This window comes from Bombus vosnesenskii, unplaced genomic scaffold (genome assembly GCF_011952255.1).
Source record: "Bombus vosnesenskii isolate JDL3184/JDL3185 unplaced genomic scaffold, Bvos_JDL3184-5_v1.1 scf7180000016279, whole genome shotgun sequence".
NCBI lineage: Eukaryota > Metazoa > Arthropoda > Insecta > Hymenoptera > Apidae > Bombus > Bombus vosnesenskii.
In genome coordinates, this window is record NW_022884348.1 from 456,317 (window position 1) to 473,924 (window position 17,608).

General features: G+C 30.8%; 7 protein-coding genes and 1 long non-coding RNA gene across 20 annotated transcripts; 3 read left to right on the forward strand and 5 right to left on the reverse strand.

The window, feature by feature from the left end:
• Positions 1–3,733: 3,733 nt before the first annotated feature.
• LOC117242847 (prostaglandin E synthase 3) lies at positions 3,734–6,588 on the forward strand. Its single transcript, XM_033509844.1, is given in 5 exon segments — positions 3,734–3,772; positions 4,533–4,622; positions 4,624–4,643; positions 5,585–5,966; positions 6,087–6,588. Coding segments are annotated over 5 exon segments (648 nt in total). The 5' UTR covers positions 3,734–3,748; the 3' UTR covers positions 6,219–6,588.
• LOC117242855 lies at positions 4,268–5,207 on the reverse strand. The gene is made up of 2 exons (XR_004495341.1): positions 4,907–5,207; positions 4,268–4,824 (listed from the first exon to the last, which is right to left on the reverse strand). It is a non-coding gene; the product is annotated as an uncharacterized LOC117242855 (long non-coding RNA).
• Positions 6,586–9,883, reverse strand: LOC117242843 (INO80 complex subunit C). Of its 11 annotated transcripts, none has more exons than XM_033509841.1 (5): positions 9,661–9,780; positions 7,549–7,583; positions 7,374–7,479; positions 7,089–7,156; positions 6,586–7,009 (listed from the first exon to the last, which is right to left on the reverse strand). In XM_033509841.1, exons 2-5 carry the CDS (start codon positions 7,549–7,551, stop codon positions 6,878–6,880), a joined length of 309 nt encoding a protein of 102 aa, XP_033365732.1. In that variant the 5' UTR covers positions 7,552–7,583; positions 9,661–9,780; the 3' UTR covers positions 6,586–6,877. The 11 variants fall into 11 exon arrangements, with proteins under 11 accessions (XP_033365732.1, XP_033365731.1, XP_033365728.1 ...); XM_033509840.1 differs by adding an exon at positions 7,667–7,889 and having other exon boundaries at positions 7,374–7,583; positions 9,661–9,768; XM_033509831.1 differs by lacking the exons at positions 6,586–7,009; positions 7,089–7,156; positions 9,661–9,780 and adding exons at positions 7,667–7,889; positions 7,957–8,138; positions 8,223–9,652 and having other exon boundaries at positions 7,383–7,479.
• Positions 9,884–10,230: 347 nt separating this feature from the next.
• LOC117242845 (triosephosphate isomerase) lies at positions 10,231–11,687 on the forward strand. The gene is made up of 3 exons (XM_033509843.1): positions 10,231–10,509; positions 10,688–10,941; positions 11,028–11,687. The coding sequence occupies exons 1-3, from the start codon at positions 10,401–10,403 to the stop codon at positions 11,406–11,408; spliced, it is 744 nt and encodes a 247-aa protein (XP_033365734.1). The 5' UTR covers positions 10,231–10,400; the 3' UTR covers positions 11,409–11,687.
• Positions 11,674–12,616, reverse strand: LOC117242848 (39S ribosomal protein L20, mitochondrial). 2 transcript variants are annotated; one of them, XM_033509845.1, is made up of 4 exons: positions 12,459–12,616; positions 12,221–12,314; positions 12,033–12,143; positions 11,674–11,965 (listed from the first exon to the last, which is right to left on the reverse strand). In XM_033509845.1, exons 2-4 carry the CDS (start codon positions 12,305–12,307, stop codon positions 11,708–11,710), a joined length of 456 nt encoding a protein of 151 aa, XP_033365736.1. In that variant the 5' UTR covers positions 12,308–12,314; positions 12,459–12,616; the 3' UTR covers positions 11,674–11,707. The 2 variants fall into 2 exon arrangements, with proteins under 2 accessions (XP_033365736.1, XP_033365737.1); XM_033509846.1 differs by having other exon boundaries at positions 12,430–12,610.
• Positions 12,617–13,072: 456 nt separating this feature from the next.
• On the forward strand, positions 13,073–15,314 carry LOC117242840 (something about silencing protein 10). Of its 2 annotated transcripts, none has more exons than XM_033509827.1 (4): positions 13,073–13,275; positions 13,672–14,276; positions 14,368–15,023; positions 15,094–15,314. In XM_033509827.1, exons 1-4 carry the CDS (start codon positions 13,259–13,261, stop codon positions 15,181–15,183), a joined length of 1,368 nt encoding a protein of 455 aa, XP_033365718.1. In that variant the 5' UTR covers positions 13,073–13,258; the 3' UTR covers positions 15,184–15,314. The 2 variants fall into 2 exon arrangements, with proteins under 2 accessions (XP_033365718.1, XP_033365717.1); XM_033509826.1 differs by lacking the exon at positions 13,073–13,275 and adding an exon at positions 13,495–13,547.
• An 89-nt stretch (positions 15,315–15,403) lies between these two features.
• On the reverse strand, positions 15,404–16,832 carry LOC117242850 (10 kDa heat shock protein, mitochondrial). Its single transcript, XM_033509849.1, has 3 exons — positions 16,697–16,832; positions 15,855–16,022; positions 15,404–15,771 (listed from the first exon to the last, which is right to left on the reverse strand). The coding sequence occupies exons 1-3, from the start codon at positions 16,697–16,699 to the stop codon at positions 15,628–15,630; spliced, it is 315 nt and encodes a 104-aa protein (XP_033365740.1). The 5' UTR covers positions 16,700–16,832; the 3' UTR covers positions 15,404–15,627.
• LOC117242849 lies at positions 16,698–17,532 on the reverse strand. The gene is made up of 2 exons (XM_033509847.1): positions 17,406–17,532; positions 16,698–16,943 (listed from the first exon to the last, which is right to left on the reverse strand). The coding sequence occupies exons 1-2, from the start codon at positions 17,515–17,517 to the stop codon at positions 16,705–16,707; spliced, it is 351 nt and encodes a 116-aa protein (XP_033365738.1). The 5' UTR covers positions 17,518–17,532; the 3' UTR covers positions 16,698–16,704.
• Between the last annotated feature and the right edge of the window lie 76 nt (positions 17,533–17,608).

Below are 17,608 nucleotides of genomic sequence, written 5' to 3' on the forward strand. Positions count from 1 at the left end.
AATGTACATTCATCGCGAAAGCACGCTTTTGCTTATCTGATGATCCATTGTGTTATCCAGTGTGACGTTTATTTTTTTCTGTACGATATATCGTACTCTCATTATTTAGCTAGCATTTGATTTGTTCGTCGCTTTCGTTTGTACGACGAATTCAGACAAACAGCTATCGGTCAGTGATCGAACAATGATCGATCATAGATACTTCGTAGATTTTGTAGTTTGTCGCTATGAATCAATGATAAAAACACCGTTGACGCGCTTATATTTGAAATAACGATTGCGTAAAATGAAACGTCCACGTCGTTATCGTTGCAGTAGCTACGTTCGATCGGACGGTGAACGAAAACAGAGTCCGAATATCTGAATTTCTCGCGATGAAAAGTCAAATGTTCCGTCCAATTTCTCATCTTTCGTCAAACTCGATTTTCAACGATATCGTCGCATCCTTCCGTCGAATCGGATACTATGTTACAGTTTGTCTATACAATAAGAAAGAAAACGAGCCGAGTTGACGACGAAAAGTAACGTTTCAGGAAAGTAATTCCTTCGAAAGGCGTACGCGAGTACTTGTACGCGAAATACATGAATTTGTCACGGGAAAGCTGCCCGATACGCGAGAACTTTACGACGGTATCATTTTTCTTCCGTCAATTTCGTTGATTTCGATCGACGATAATGCGGAAAAAAGCAAAGAGAAGTGGTGCTGGTTTCGTTTAATCGTAGGTTACGAACATCGAACGTATATCTAGTAGAAGTAGCACGTAATATTTTCCTATAGGTGTGTCACGGAATACCGTGACTCTGAATTCCTCGGCAACGAGTCTTCGCTTGTTTCTCGCTTCGTTCGCGACTTTATAAAAATCTTGCCTTTTACTTTCGGTCGCAACCGGGGATGATTTCCCAGCTACGGAAAACAAAATGGACAAAGTTTCATCGCAAAGAACAGGAAGAAAATACTCGATTCTCCGTTAGACAAATAAAATTTCCAAAATACCGAGCTGCCACGAACGGTTGTACGATTATATCGGTATAAGACGATACGAAAGAAACGAGACAAATCTATTCTATGAAAATCTATATAAATCGCGTAACTTTGAAATATAATTCGTATTGATACGCGTTCCGCGTAGGAATCGATACGAGTTCGCTGTACATATAGCGGTGTCTCGTAATGATATGGCGACGAGAATCAACCGGAAACGGCTCGTCAACCGGAACGAGGTTCTTTCACGAGCCACTCGAGTTGCGGGCAACGTAACAACGTAAAAGCGCGCCTCGAATAAATTCAATTTTGAAATTATAAAAAGTATGACCGTCGAAAACACCGAACAAATTCTTACGAAGATCCTCTTTGCTTCGAATTAGTAGCGATAAAAATGCAGGGAAGCTGGAGTTTATTAGCGTGGGGTATTCCGTTGTTTCGCGAAAACGTAAACGTAAAAAAAAAAAAAGAAAAAATAAAAGAACGAAAAAAAGGAACAGAAAGGATGAGAGACAAAGGAGCCAAAAGTGGAATCCGTTCGATTTTCGCTCGCTCTTACACCGTTGCGTACATCGTAAGTAGGTACAAGATAGAATAGTTACGCGCCGCGTCGGGAATAGTGACCATTTCGTTGCATGAATCGTACGGTTGTCCGGCATAATAAGATGCATGTCTCTGACGTAAGACTTTCACCCCTGAGGGCCCTTCTGGCATCCGAATCATACACGCCGCCACCTACCTCTTTTGAAACTCAGTCAAATACGCTGTGTGTATACTACTATGCACCGAAGAACCTACCGCTAGTCGACGAGTTCTATCCCTCCCTTCTCTTCGTCGTTCTTTCCTTCTTTTACTCCTTCTTCCTCGTGCGAACACGCGTGAGTACCTGTTTCTTCTTTTTCATTCTCTGCAAATCTATCCTCTCTCTTGTATTCGATCGATAATTACGTAACGGAATATAAAAGTTTATACCCACGATCTCCTGCCGATGTAACAACGTCGAAGCCAGCGAATGGGTCAGATTTACACGTCCATCTCGAAATATCGCTTTCTCTGTTCTTTGAAAGAACATTCGAAATTGACTCATATCCGTGATTATTCACCGTCGTATCTAACGCGTTACACGTACAACAGCTTAATCGTTGAAGGTAAAGCAAAGATTTACCTTTGGCGTAACCATAGATTTCAAAACAACGAATTCATCTCTAAATGATTGTCGTTTCTGCGATAAAACAAACAGAAATATTTTTCTTCCGATCGTATCGGCAATCGTGATAAGGTTTATAGAATCAAGGATAAGAATAACTGGAACGACAACGGTTTAACACCCACTTGCTAATTAAACTTCAATGTCACTCGTTAATCGAGTTTAATTCGTCTCGCTAATTCGCCCACCGAAATATATCCAGCGAAATATATCGTTCTAATTAATTGGTTTATTCGCACGCCAAGCATCGTTCTTTTTCGTTAAACACGTTGATTCGAAACAACGAGATTATTGTTTGTAGTTAAACTACTACAAAATTCAAAATTCACGTTCCAATTTATTCGGTTTATTTTTATATAAGATAGCATTGACCTAACACTTTGATAATATCACTAGTTCGGATAAATCGAACGTCTTTAACGTTGAACAAAGATGGACCTCGCTTTACGCGTGAATATTCGTTCGAAGGTAGGAGAGAGTAAAGGTAAAGAAACGAATTGACGAAACGCTATTTTGTTATTTCATATCATATTCAATAATCATATTCGATAAAATATCACAGTTCCGCGATAACTACGGTCATGGATAATTATTGCACGATGAAATAATAACGTGTCATCGTTATATAGTGATTTTACGCGAACCACCCGCGCACATTTATCTTCCTTTCTCTTCCTCCATGCATCTCCTTCCTTGCACAGCAGTAAATATCGCAAGTAATTAATAATTGTAACAGGTATCGATACGGTATCGATGATAGATATTCACGTATAATATCAGGATTTGGAAAACGATCGATTTTTCTCAAGATTCGAGGCCCGTACACAGGCCGTCTAACAAGCAGATTCCGAGCAAATGCAGGATTAGTAACGACAGCTTGAGATTATCGGTTCGCTTGTGATTTCGTGTTAAATATTTCAAATGTTCAAATATTGTAAATGTAAAATTAACGTTGCGCGACGATACAAGCAGCCGAGAAAGCGTATGAAGCGAGTAAACAATTTATGTGTACATAGAGAAATTTTTACGAAACTGGGTCGAACTTCCTATAATTAATGAAGTATAAAGGCATATAATTTGGAGACGCAAACTATCTGAAATATCATCTACGATCTACAAGATAGATATGATTACGTGCATACGTAGAAGACGAAGAAGATTGCCACTTACCGCGTACTTATCTTTGTAAAAAAGCGAACTGGTCGACATGGCGTTAATCCCGAAGCAACAAGTTGCATGAACCGCGAAAAGTCACGGTTTCATCGTCGATCTCCGTTATTTCTGTTGCAACTTCTCCAGGTATCCATTGAAAGTAATGCACACGCGCGCACGCGCGCGCGTCAATTAATCCTTTTTACGGATTAACAAAAAATAATCTCGAAGCTGATCAGAACGATAATCAAAAGTAGCGAGTTGCCCGCAGAAACCACAACAGCGACAGCGTATCGGAAATGCGAAGGTACGTTTACGCGGAAATAACCACCTGTACGACTGACAAACAGGACGAGTCAGAGCTGCGAAAGAAAGACTGATACACCGTGTGTATGTCCTGTTAGTTTATGGCCACGGTTACGGCAAGAAAGGTAGTATCTTTCCCTCCTCCTCTGCCGCGCTGACCTACAATCTAACGCAAAGGCTCTCTCTTTTCGTTTTCTTTTCCTTCCCTCTTTCATCCTACATCTCACTCTCTCTTTCTCTCTCGTCCCCTCCCGCCATATCTTTCACAGCCTCTCTCTCTCTCTTCCTCTCGCTTACTCCCCCCTCACACACACACACTCTCTCAGCCACATCTGTCTCGAATTTTTATGCTACCATTGCATTAATTATTTTACTTTTTTCTTCTATCCGAAAAACGCAGACGAATGTTTAAAATTGAAAATCCGTTCATTATCACGAAAGTACATATTTATTCATAATCTTTCAATACGTAAAAAGGATTTACAATATAAAATCTTTTTTATACGATAAATGAAAAAATAAGATAACGTTAATTTTCTATTCTACAGCGTCTTATTTTTGCATTTGTAAAAATACTTTGAAAAATTATTGTTAATATTGACTCATTAAAGGACAACAAGTATCGGATAACCATTTATTTTAACATCTCGAAATACAAATGAGAAATGAAGTAAGTTAAAAATGTTTTTACTTGATTAATCTTGGCAAATAATTCCACTATACTACATAATAGCGTGAAATTTATTTATAATATCAAAAATTATATTACGTTTCAAGATTACCAGTTTTAGATTGGTAAATAGATATTTTTCAAATTTCGATTCCGGAAACAAGAGAATTCGACATCGACAAAAGCAACCAATCGCCATTTTGTTTGATCGATAGTTGAATCTCGAAACACTCTCGAATCACGGATCTACGGCGCGATACGTAAGCGCTTCGTGTTTGTTTGCTTCTTACGGAACGAAGCTCTCGAAATATGACTCAAGAAGGCCAGTAAGTACATAAAAATTCACATAAAATGTTCTTTGATTGTGTTTCTCGATCCTGAAATTCCTTCTCATTGTTATTATCATGAAAAGAGTAAGAGATATTCGAGAAAACAACTCGAATACCGCCCCGTGGCTTTCGAAACACCGCCATGTTGTAAAGACGGCTTTATTGATTCTCGAAATTTCTGGAAAAGAATCGCAAGAAACTATCTTACATCCCTATTTTCTTGTTTTACAATGCACTGTTTATAAATTCTTAATAATAACCATTCCGTTGATAATGAATCTTCCACCCTTTTGCTTTTTTTTTCAGATAATCGAATTGCAATTCTCAGGTTTTTAATAGCTTGTATTTCTACATAACTATCGATATATCTTAGACGCGAAAAATATATTATAATATTTTATATGCTTTTACCGAAATGCGTTTCATGATGTTATATTATTTTTATTCTTCTCGATCGTTTTATAATAATATAACGTTTTATCCACAATGACTAGCGACTTTTGCCAGAAACCATAGAACTTTACTCCTAACCTTTACCTACGTTTTATAATTACAATGCTATTTTCCCTATTTTAATATTGCTTCACTTCCTGCATTCCGTTAAATATTGCATTTCATTTCTTGCATTTGAATAAATTTTTCATTAAAAGTTATCCATGAATGCTTATACATGAAATAAAATTAATATTAATTATACAAATTTGTCATGCGTGTGTACGTTTCAAGCATAACGTGCATGTCGTACACGTATTTTATGCAGAACTGCTCTGTATGGATATAAACAAATGCATGATATAAATAATTTTTGTTTTTATCAATTGACCTTTTCTTATTCAGTGTTTTTTAATTTATATTTAATTTATATTTTTTAATTTACTATTTGTAATTTAGTTTCTTATACATTATTTAAAATTGTTAATTGTTTGACAATTTTTCAGATTGCCTCCCCCACCTGTTATGTGGGCTCAGAGGAAAGAAATATTATTTGTTACTATCTGTCTAGAAGATTGCAAAGATCCTGCGATTAACATCGAACCACAAATGATATATTTTAAAGGAGTAGGTGGAACTGAACAAAAAATGCATGAAATAACGATTAACCTATATGGAGAAGTTGTTCCAAACAGAACTATTCAAAACCTAAGAGGAAGGACTATAGAGTTAGTTCTTGTTAAAAAAGAAGAAGGTCCATATTGGCCAAGATTAACAAAAGAAAAAACGAAAGCCCATTGGTTAAAAAGCGATTTTAATAAATGGAAGGATGAAGATGATAGCGACGATGAAGGTGGAATGGAAGGAACTGGCAACGATTTGGAAGAAGTAAGAGATTATTGTGTTTAAAGTAATTTATTCGTTGATAAAAAAAAGAAAAGGATATTACAATTACTGTACTGTTATTTATCTACAGTTTGATAATCTAAATTTCCACTACATTTGCAGATGATGCGACAGATGGGTGGTCTAGGAGGATCGGGAGATAGTAAACCAAACTTCGATGATTTAGATGCTTTAGGAGATGAAGGTGATGGAATGGATAGTGATGACGACGATCTACCCGACCTGCTGGAATGAAGACATTATGACGCTACTTTAAAATTATCTTCATTAAAAAAGTAAAAAAATTCAAAAACAAATGGCGACCTAAAAATAGTGCACCACCAGGCAATATTTCAGTAGGCCGTGCTATTTGTATTTTCAATTAAATTTGCTAATGGCCCATGTTGCAATAGCAAACAAACAAATAAGGTGCACGAAAAACTGTCAACATAAAAGAATACAGTGGTCAAGAGAAAAGAAACAGTAATATTCTTTTTAAAGATTCTCCAATCCTTCTTTAATTCGTAATTCATATATTAAGTTACGATTGACATCCTTTTTTTTTTAATAATGATTACTTGTGTATAATATTACGGAGATAAAATAATGAAAATTACTTAAATTATTTGTGGAATTCTTTATTTCAGGAAATCCCGTTAAAAGAACTTGATACATACAATGTATGTATATAAAAAAAGAATTTTTATCAACTAGTTAGTGCAAACAGCTTTATTTTGTCTCTTTATAAGCTCGATATATTTTGTTTACATTTATGACATGATGTTTAATTTTCAGAATTATACTTAATTTTTCATTATTCTTTAATAAGTATCATAACAATTACAAAATAAAATATCCGTGTTCTATACTATTTAAATATAAGGAAATTATAGAAAATAAAATTCTCCTTTCATTTATCCAACGATACTGGAAGCGCCGCGCAATGCTAAATATCCAGCAGTTATATCCATTGGTAGACTTCGGACTGTTGCAAATTCTTCTGCCGTTGCATAGTATAATTTAGTTTGTGGATCTGTATATCGTGCCTGTAAAATAAATGTAATTTATATATCATTTTGTGCTTTAATGACTTAACCAATGATACAAACGTGGAAAGTTACTTACGGGTAACCCAGAAATATCAGAATATTTCTTTGCTGGCCTGAAGCTTGGCGGTGCATTAATAGAACTATCTGAAATTTCCCAGAGTGATATAATATTTATTTAGAAAGTATCTAAAATATGATTATCGAAATTACAGTTCAGTTACAGATTATGAAATATATCGCAAGTAGATGTATCGCTAAACACATAAATTGATTTCCTTTAGTTCTTAAGTTATTCAAATCATTACACATATAGATTTTTTGAAAATATGTAACATTAAAATAGATTGGTAATAAATCGTACAATGCACTACTTCTACAGGCCATGGTAAAGTGCGTTCTTGAGCCAGCACTTGTTTTAATGAGCGCCAAGTCCGTTTCTTTCCAGTGGTACTAGTAGATCGAAATTTCTGTTGAAAAATTGGATTCTTGTAAACTGGTTGTGATTTCTTATTAAATTCCACTACTTCTTCATTTACCATTTTTTATTTCACTTAAAACACTTATAAACCTCCTACAAAAAATATATATTAATGAATATAAGTAATCATTGGGCATTTACTCGAAATAATTACATAAGGCTGTATTATATATTACATCAATGAACAAATTTATATTAGAGATATATTCATAAATTTTCTTTATATATGATAATATCCAAAATCATTTCCCTCTTGGATTATATAAAACCAATATTTTTTCTACATCACATCCTAATATACCAGAAATTGTATGCATCATAGTTGTGTTTATATGTTTAACTAGGACCTTAGCCCATCGACTCAAAATAAGTACAGCTGCATAATAGTCCTTTGAACCTCTAAAGAAAAAGTTTCATCCATTGAAACATTTAAACTTATATAATATGTTTGTCTTTCATAAAATACCTCTGAAAATCAAAATGGTATTTATAACCATGTACGAGATATTTTTGAACAATAACTGGTAAATTATCTTCAATTAAAACAGCACCCTTTTCACTTGGTTCAATTAAACACAGAATTGCATGATGACAAAGTACTTGATTATATTCTATTTGGTTCTTTGTATCATAATTATATTTTGAATTCTGAATAATAGATACAAGATTAAATTATATACAAAGCCATATTAAATCAATTTAAAATAAAGAAAGATATATGCATAGTATAACCTTTGCGATATGAAGAGTAACTTGTATGTTTCTTTTCATATATTCTACATCTTTTACATGCAACCATAAAAATTGTTCAGTTATTTCTATTTGCTTGTTTGTGATATTTGTCATAATGTTTGATAAACTGTGCCTAAGAAAAGATGTTTTCTTATCATTATCTGTTACTAAAATGCTATCACTTCTGTGATCATTGGATATAGTTGTGTTATTATAAAGTAGTTTAAAATTTCCAAGAGCAGCCTTTTTAAATTTATATCTTTTATAATTAGAGAAATTTACATATTTTCGTTTGCATCCTGAAGAAGACAATAATTTGCCCTGTGACCCACTCAATTTATTTGCTAAATTTGTTCTTAGTTTCTTGTTATAAGTTACAATTTTGTTCCATGTTTTAATTTCTCTCTTTTTCACATTTCCATTGTATTTCCATCTTAGCTTTATTTTCTGAAGAATCATTGTATTAATATTCTTCAAATGAGAGGTTAAAATTTGTGCATTATTTAGATAAGTAAGTTTATCAAAGAGATTAACATGCTTTTCCATGAAATATTTTATGTTTTCTTCGCTAGAAAAATCCAAATCTTGCTGTATATTAATATCTTTTATTTCCTCTGTAGAATATAGTTGCTTTGCTATATAAGATTTATTCATATTTGATATATATGTAATCTTGTTAAACTTTTTGCAGGCATGAGATTCAATTCTTAAACCTAAATTCTGTAGAAATGTGTGTATAAATTTATCCATATTGAATTTTAATATCTCAAACATGTTACAGAATCTCTCAATTATGAATTATTTATAATAATAATAATTAAATGTTAATATATATAAATATTTTGAAACATTACGTATAATAAAATATTATAAAATTCTAATTTGTCTATATTATAGAAACATTGACAAAACATTATAAACAAACTTATGCAATTGTTTCCTTGTCCAATTTCACAGTAATGCGCAACATAATTACTTCCAATAATTTAATATTTTAGCAATTATTTATTTGTTTTTATTATATATTTATTTTTTATAAATTATATTACTTATTTGAATTACAAGAAGACATTAAAATGTGATTCAAAGCTTTTTGGTAAAATGCCTAACATGTTTAATTTATTTCTTCGTGAGAATCTTGCTAAATTGTGTCAAAAAAGTATCTTAAATAAAAATCTCCTTAAATATAGTAAGTATACGATATATCTCATTTAATTATGATAAATAATCATGAAAAAAAGATTGTTAATGTATCAGAGTAATTTAAAAATGTTTCATAACCTTACAATGGAACATTCTTAAATACTTTTATCTAATTCAACAACAGTCTCAAAGATTGTTTATAAATAATTAAATATTAAGTTTATAAATTTTGTGTGCTGTGTATTACTGAAATTTAAAATTATTTCGAAATACATAATCTTTATTTATTACTCACCATCGATATATTGAAATGTTGCTCCGACTTGGTATACGAACTTAAAAATTTGAAGTTACTAAATACTATAATAGTAAGTATTGCGTAAAATATCATTATTATTTCTTAATTCCTAATGTTATAAATCTTAGTTTTATGATATTTCTAGATCTTATGTAGTGCAATTTATTTACTAGTTTCATAAATTCGAGCGATATATTCTAATATATTCACGATTTCACTGTATAAAATATTTTGAGATTTTTAATTACTTATAACATACCAGTATTAAACATTTAATTACCTTTGTAAATTACAAATTTTGCAATATTTACATCATGCAATATTTTTAAAATCTGATTTCAATATCAGATTTAGTATAGGAAAATTTTAATGAAATTTAAATCAATAGTCTTGCCTACTTATAAAAGCTCGAGATTAAATGTAAAAGTATATTTGTTAATACAAAATTGAAGGATATATAGAAATAACGGAAGTAATTTTATTTCCACGAATAAAATAATTCCTGTAAACTGTATTTTATTGAAGTATAGCCCGCGAAAGAGAGGGGAGTAAGAAATAAAGAATGGTGGGGGTTTCATAAAATCAGTTGGGAGGTACGTGAACGTGACTTAATTCACCTTCTGGTTTGTTGAAGGTCAAAAGTCGAGAGAGTAGTTTCGAAATTTGTTTTAGATTCACTGGAAACTTGTAAATCCATTGTTATTAATTATCTTCGTGTATCTGTACATTGTAATATCATGGGCCGAAAATTTTTTGTCGGTGGTAATTGGAAAATGAACGGTACCAAGAGTGAAATAGATGGTATCGTTGCCTTTTTAAAAAACGGCCCACTTGATTCAAATGTTGGTATGTTTGTTCTATCTGCTGCTTTAATATTTAATATTCTATATTTTCTAATTTTTAAATAACTCCTAAAAAACGATATATCTTATATAGTTATCCATAAATTTTATTTTTAATAATGTAACACTGATAATATTAATTTATATATTTTATTATAATTCTAACAATATAATTTTATTAGAGATTGTTGTTGGCGTACCATCAATATACTTAACGTATGTTAAGAATATATTACCTAACAATGTTAGTATTGCTGGACAAAATACATACAAGGTTGCCAAAGGAGCATTTACAGGAGAAATAAGTCCTGTCATGCTTTTGGACAATGGAATCCCATGGGTAATTCTTGGTCACTCTGAGCGTAGAAATGTCTTTGGTGAAACAGATGAATTAGTAGCAGAAAAAGTAGCCCATGCTTTAGAAGCTGGATTAAAGGTAATATAAATTTTGATTATTTTAAAACTTAATACCTAGTAATATAATCTTAATATTAATAAATGCCAATATATTTGACTTAATAGGTGATAGCATGTATTGGAGAGAAATTGGAAGAGAGAGAAGCCGGTAAAACAGAGGAAGTAGTCTTTAGGCAAACTAAAGCTATTGCAGATAAAATCAAATCATGGAACAATGTAGTTCTTGCCTATGAACCAGTCTGGGCAATTGGAACAGGCAAAACAGCTACACCACAACAAGCTCAAGAAGTCCATGCAAAGTTGAGAGACTGGTTCTCTAAAAATGTCAATCAAACTGTTGCAGAGACTGTTAGAATCATCTATGGAGGTTCAGTAACGGCAGGAAATGCGAAAGACTTGGCAAAAGAGAAAGATATAGATGGATTTTTAGTTGGAGGGGCATCTTTAAAACCTGACTTTGTACAAATCGTCAATGCTAAGCAGTGAGATAAAATATTCATTATGCGAGAATGTTATTCATTTAATTAATATATACTCTAAGGATGGGTATATTATAAGAAGTACTGTAAAGAATTAACTTATATATTTTCTTGTTGTTTGTACAGAGAAAGATCTAAGTCATGTTGCTGTAATGAAATATTATTACTCCGCAATTAACAGTAACCTTTACACCTTATTTTATTGTTCTTAAAAAGCATATACTTCTCATAAATATATAATCAGTAGTAACTCAATAAATGTTGCAATAAAATGTAAGTTTAATTATTTATTTTGCAATAATTTTATCAATCCAGTTCGTCAATTAATCCTTCAACTATAACAGTTTCAGGCATAGATTTATTAGCAACTCTTTTAAATCCTCCTAGTTTTGTTTTTGCGCAAGCAATATCAGATAAACATTTAAATGTTCGTGGTTCCCAAACAGCCAATGTTGATAAAGATTTACGATTTAATAAAATATTACATCTGCCTAATCCTTCCAATAGAATCTTTATATTACTATTATGTTCCTTTGCTGCACCATTTATTCTGGTTTCCCAAAGCTGTAACAAAAATGAACAATTATTTATATAACATTCTAAAAGAGAGTTACTTTCTTTTATGAATTACCTCTTTCATATCGTCTTTTTTCAGCTGTCTTCCTATTGTAGATTTTAGTAACGCTCTGTGTACATTTCTAATGGCTATACTATAACAATTTCTTCTCCTTCCAATATAATGCTAAAAATAAAAATAATTAGAAATTTGTATCATAATTTTCTCTATTTTGTTTCGAATAAGTATACATATATATTTACCGCAGCGAGCTTAAATATTTGACGTTTTCGCCAGAATTCATCGGGACCTCGACATCTTATAAATAATTGCGCAGTTAAAAATACCATTTTCCTTCTAAATGTGAAAATATAATAAAAAATCAAATGTTTATTTGATATTTATATGATTCTGATTCATAAATACATAACACGAGCTACAATTCACATAACCGGTAAATCCATAAACTTACAAACGTAATAGATTTAAACATAATACTACCAGATATAATGAAAAATGAATGATGATGCAGTAACACTAGTAGCAGAGACGAGTATGAGTAAATGTTATTCCTCTCTTGCAAAGAGATGTCTCTGATGACACGTAGAATTATATATGTTTGATGTTAGCTGTATCAGAAATATATATATCCTCTTACAGCGAAGTCAAAATTTTATATATTTCATTCTTTGAGTAAATTTGTTTTATTTTTCTTTCAGTACATTAGTATTACACCGAAAAATAGCGTTTTCAAAAACATTTTGCTTTATAGTAGTGGCCTCTCTGTTCTTTTAAACTCTAAACAAGCTTAGTGTATTACCATTATTGTGTTGTTACTTCTGATTGTTACATGTAAATTCAATCCTTTTAACATATAATTAGAAATACAAAAAGATATTCATACAATTCTTAACCGCAAACTAGAAATTTGCACATTTATCATCTTAGCATAAGGAAGATTATCAAATAGTTGCGGCGAGAAACCTTTCTTAGTAACAAAACATATAATCGATTGTCGATTTTTGGAATAACAAATCGATCGTAGGAAAATCGATTCAAAAGATCGATTTTTTAACCGAAAGAATCGATTTCTCTAAAAAATCAAATCGGAATTGAACATCTCTGGTCCCCAACTAAATGGCTTGTGAAGTCATGAAGTTGTGTGTGCATATATTGTGATAAGATATATTTTATCAAAAATAATAAATAATAAATAAGATTGCAAAGTGAACTATACTATTAAAATTTGTCTAAATATTTTTAGCCACAATTTTTGTATTGTTCTAATAAAAAATTTTAATATGAGAAATAAAAAGAGGTAACCTAAAGATTGTCTTGAATGAAATTGGACCGTTTGCGGTCGTACATCAATTTCAGCGATTAAAATTTTACCATTCTTAGAAAAATTGGTTGTATGTTTACTCTCAGGCACTCTTTGTGTTTGGTTCGTATGCACATGTGTATATACGTTTCGAAAATACATAAGATTCTTAATAAGATTTGTATAAGTTATCATATGTAAGGTTACATTATTAGTGTTTGTTCAATGAAAATGAATTCCGACCATCATAACAATCATATCGTAACTTGGTACGACCGTAAAGGGTTAATCATGTTTCTACATACTAAATATATAAGTTGTATTCCTTTTATTAATAATGTTAACAGCTTTTTATTTTTATTACAAAATGTATATTTGCTTGATTTGTTTCAGCACAATAAAGATACCAGAAAGGAACGAAGGAACAATGAATTTAGAAGATGTAAATATAGATGAAGTCATAAATTCTGAAGAAGAATACTCAGAAAATGAACGTGAATTACTTAGAAAAGTACGGGATAGACAGTCTTCGGAAAGTTACGATAGTGATTATGAAGTATATGGATTACACAACGCAAATGAACAGAATCAAGATGATACAGAAAATGAAGTCCAGACAGATTCCATGGAATCTGATATTGAAGGATTACAAGAAGATTCCAACTTACCAAATGAAAAAGCTTGGGGAAAAAAGAAGAAAGCGTATTACTCTACTGATTTTGTAGATCCAGATTATGCTAATATCAGCCAAAAAGATTTAGCTCAAGCAGAAATGGAAGAAGAAGAGGCTAGAAATATTCAGAAGAGATTGGCAGAGCAATTGGATGACATTGATTTTGGTCTAGATTTTATACAAACAAGAAATGATGATCAAAAGGCATACGAGAGTACAGAACAATTTATAAAGACAGATCTCACTAAACTTAGCAAAAGACAAAAGCAAATAATGATGCAGAAGGAAAGTCCTGAATTTATAGTTCTTGTAAATGATTTTAAAGGTATTATATATATTCAATAAAGTTTATAAAATATATTTCAAAAGGGAAAACTAAAAAATTAAATATTTTTAATATGCATATTATGATTTAGATCACATGGCAGAAGCAAGAGATTCACTGGCACCATTTCTAAAGTTAGTTAAAGATGGTATTCTCCCTAATTGCCCCACAATTTCTTTCATAAAGACAAAGTACCATCTTTTATTAAATTATTGTATCAATATCTCTTTCTATTTAATGCTGAAGGCAAAAAGATTGCCTGTTAATTCTCACCCAGTTATAAAACGTCTAGCACAATATCGTCAGTTATTAAATCAATTGGAATCTGCACAAGGAAATTTAATACAAGAAATACAGGAAATGTTAACAGCAGAGAGAGAAGGGAAAGTATTGTATAATATATTAAATGGCAATAAAATAAACATCAATGAACAAAAGACATGTCATTTCAAAGAAAAAGCAAATTGTGTAAAAAGATCTACAAATGAAATCATAAATGCGGATTCTTTAGAATCTGAATTGAAGACAGAAAATGTAAATGAAGAAAAGGTTTTGTATAATAGTAAAGAGAAGATGGAAAGTACCGACATGCCACACCTTGTAGTTGAAGATCAAGAAAAAAGAGCAATTACATATCAAATAGCAAAAAATAAAGGTTTAACGCCATATCGTAAAAAAGAACAACGCAACCCCAGAGTAAAACATAGAAATAAATATCGTAAAGCTAAAATTCGCAGGAAAGGAGCGGTATGTATTTATTTATTTATTTTAAATGATGAATATGTTGTAATACAATAACAATTTTTTTATTTTTCAGATAAGAGAAGTAAGAAAAGAAGTTACTCGTTACGCTGGAGAAATATCGGGTATTAAAGCTAGTGTAAAGAAAAGTATCAAATTGAAATAAAAGATTGGGTTATATTAAAATTGTACTTTGTTTCAAAACTCGTAGGATTGTCTTTTTATTTCCTATTAAAATATATATTTCTATTTATGTGTATAAAATATGAATACAAACTTTTGCTTATTACATATCAATGGATTCTATGGTTTTTTTCTCTTGCCATTATTACATTAGTACCAAGATTGAAAGAAAATATAAGAATGAGCAACATTTAAACAAATAGTAATACATAAACACAACAAATGCTTTATTTTTTCCTTTTATATGTGCAAAATCATGGCATATATAACAGTAGATACATAAGGGAATATCATTATGTACGCTACAATGATAAACATCAAAATTCGTATGAAATTAACTTACATTTCACTGTTTCATTGCTTGTGTATTTCTTATGAAATAGTATGTAGTACTTAAAAAAATTGCAAACATAAATTTAATGGAACCTTAAACTTCTAATTTCGCCAGTATATCCGACTCGCGGAATAAATGAAATTCTTTATTATCTTCAAGTTCTACCTTAGTTCCACCATATTCTGGCAATAATACAACATCACCAACTTTGATACTTAAAGGGATGTGTTCTCCTTTCTGAAAATGAATATTTTTCCTTTTTTATTTTTGTATTTGCTGCTTAAGTATATTATTGTAAATATTAAATACTTTTTACATACATCATTTCTTTGTCCCGGTCCAATTGCCACAACAGTTCCTTGCAAGACTTTTGCTTGAGCTTTTTCTGGTAAAACGATACCACCTTTTGTTTTTGTTACAGCCTCGGCTCTTTGTATAAGAACTCTATCAAATAGAGGTATAAGTCTCTTAATGGCATTAGCTGCAGCCTATTATGAAAATATTAACATAGAATATATATATAAGGAGATTTATACCATTTAAATTTAGTTTTACAATATATATTTAAAATCAATTACTTTAAGATCGTGCATGGCGTAATTTTACGAAATTTTTCGTACTGTATAAAATTCAAAAAACGTTTAGGTTACTATTCGTCTACTTATTTTCTTGCAAATGATAAAATTAATAGCAGAAATGCAATTATGTAAAAATGCAGTAATTAACTCTCTATCTACGAGTAATTTCACTAAAAAATTTGCGATATTAAATCATAAGCACACGATGGAAATTATCGTCATACGTATATATTTTTGTTTTATTAACTGTTTTGTAGTCACTTGTTTTTCTATCTCTAATAAATAAATAAGAAAAAAGAGGACATTCACTACACCGGCCATGCGACAGGATTTATAGAATCAAATATCATTGAAATTACTATACTAAACAAAAAAACATCGAACAATACAAGTAAATTATACATGATTTTAAATACATTCATTACATTTTTTAAATTAAAGAATAACTTAACAGGAAATATATAATTTCAATCACTATTTTGAAAGTTAACCTTAAAAATTTTTGAAACATATGAAAATGTTGAGTTAATGAAGAAAATTATAACATAACATATAATTTAAGATAAGATTTATGTTCTCCTTACCATTGTTTCTAAAATTTCAAATTTCTACGATAGACAGAGATCGTGCACTCGCTGTTCAACCACGTTGTACTATCTATGTGCAGCAGCCGAGCAATCCTCTCCGCTTTTCTCGAAGATTCCCAATTCCCCTCTATACTTCTTTGCCCCACCACGTGTTTATTGATTTCGTATTGGAGTAAGAACCCAGTATACACGTTACGTAACAACGAGACATTACGCGAGATATAAAATCTGACACAAGATGGTGCTGAAATATTATTGAACATATGTAGTGTTGTAACTTACATATATACATATATATTTCTTAACAAAAAGTTATTATGATAAAGTATAAAAAATAAATTATTATTTGGAAACGAATTCTGAACTTTTATTTGTATGTTAATTACGATCGAATAAATGACATTGGTAACAAACAAATAAGATCATTGGTAAATAAATAAAATTGATATCGATGTAAATACTACGTAAATTTTAAAATATATGTTATTATAATGGCTAATACGCTTTTTATATGGCTTAATGCTAATACACTATTAAAAACTTTTTAAACATCCATTTTCTTAGACAATAAGTTTCGATTATTCAGCAAATTACAATACTTAGAAAAATATCTTAATTATTTAACATAATTTGGAATAAAATGAAATAAAATTGATATATGTATTTCGTTTTATTATATTTGAAATTATTTTGAAGTTGTTTATACTTGATTTGGATATAGAGAATTGTATAGTAAAAAGTACGGAATGATTCGCCGGCAAATCGACGAATATGATTGGAGAATACTGAACGATTGCATCACATGTGTTCTCGTACATTCTAGAAGCTATAACTCTTACTAAGAATGAAATTTGTTGATATGATTAAAGAATTAAATGCTGTTAAACGAAAATGTAGGAATAATTTCTA

Bases quoted from the DNA above. Each gene is read 5' to 3' on its own strand.
- LOC117242843 (XM_033509831.1), bottom strand. From the start codon at position 8,996: ATGTTTGAGATATTAAAATTCAATATGGATAAATTTATACACACATTT. The intron at 8,139-8,222 runs GTTATACTATGC...TCTATTATTCAG, and splicing joins TTACTCTTCATATCGCAAAG to AATTCAAAATATAATTATGA. The intron at 7,890-7,956 runs GTATTTTATGAA...CTTTTTCTTTAG, and splicing joins TACCATTTTGATTTTCAGAG to AGGTTCAAAGGACTATTATG.
- LOC117242849 (XM_033509847.1), bottom strand. From the start codon at position 17,517: ATGTACGAGAACACATGTGATGCAATCGTTCAGTATTCTCCAATCATA. The intron at 16,944-17,405 runs GTATAAACAACT...ATAATATTTCAG, and splicing joins ATTCTCTATATCCAAATCAA to CACCATCTTGTGTCAGATTT.
- LOC117242840 (XM_033509826.1), top strand. From the start codon at position 13,504: ATGAAAATGAATTCCGACCATCATAACAATCATATCGTAACTTG. The intron at 14,277-14,367 runs GTATTATATATA...ATTATGATTTAG, and splicing joins TCTTGTAAATGATTTTAAAG to ATCACATGGCAGAAGCAAGA. The intron at 15,024-15,093 runs GTATGTATTTAT...TTTATTTTTCAG, and splicing joins AAATTCGCAGGAAAGGAGCG to ATAAGAGAAGTAAGAAAAGA.
- LOC117242850 (XM_033509849.1), bottom strand. The intron at 15,772-15,854 runs GTATGTAAAAAG...ATTCATTTTCAG, and splicing joins GACCGGGACAAAGAAATGAT to AAAGGAGAACACATCCCTTT.
- LOC117242848 (XM_033509845.1), bottom strand. From the start codon at position 12,307: ATGGTATTTTTAACTGCGCAATTATTTATAAGATGTCGAGGTCCCGAT. The intron at 12,144-12,220 runs GTAAATATATAT...TTTTATTTTTAG, and splicing joins AAATATTTAAGCTCGCTGCG to CATTATATTGGAAGGAGAAG. The intron at 11,966-12,032 runs GTAATTCATAAA...TTTTTGTTACAG, and splicing joins AAAAAGACGATATGAAAGAG to CTTTGGGAAACCAGAATAAA.
- LOC117242845 (XM_033509843.1), top strand. From the start codon at position 10,401: ATGGGCCGAAAATTTTTTGTCGGTGGTAATTGGAAAATGAACGGTACC. The intron at 10,510-10,687 runs GTATGTTTGTTC...TAATTTTATTAG, and splicing joins CCCACTTGATTCAAATGTTG to AGATTGTTGTTGGCGTACCA. The intron at 10,942-11,027 runs GTAATATAAATT...TTGACTTAATAG, and splicing joins CTTTAGAAGCTGGATTAAAG to GTGATAGCATGTATTGGAGA.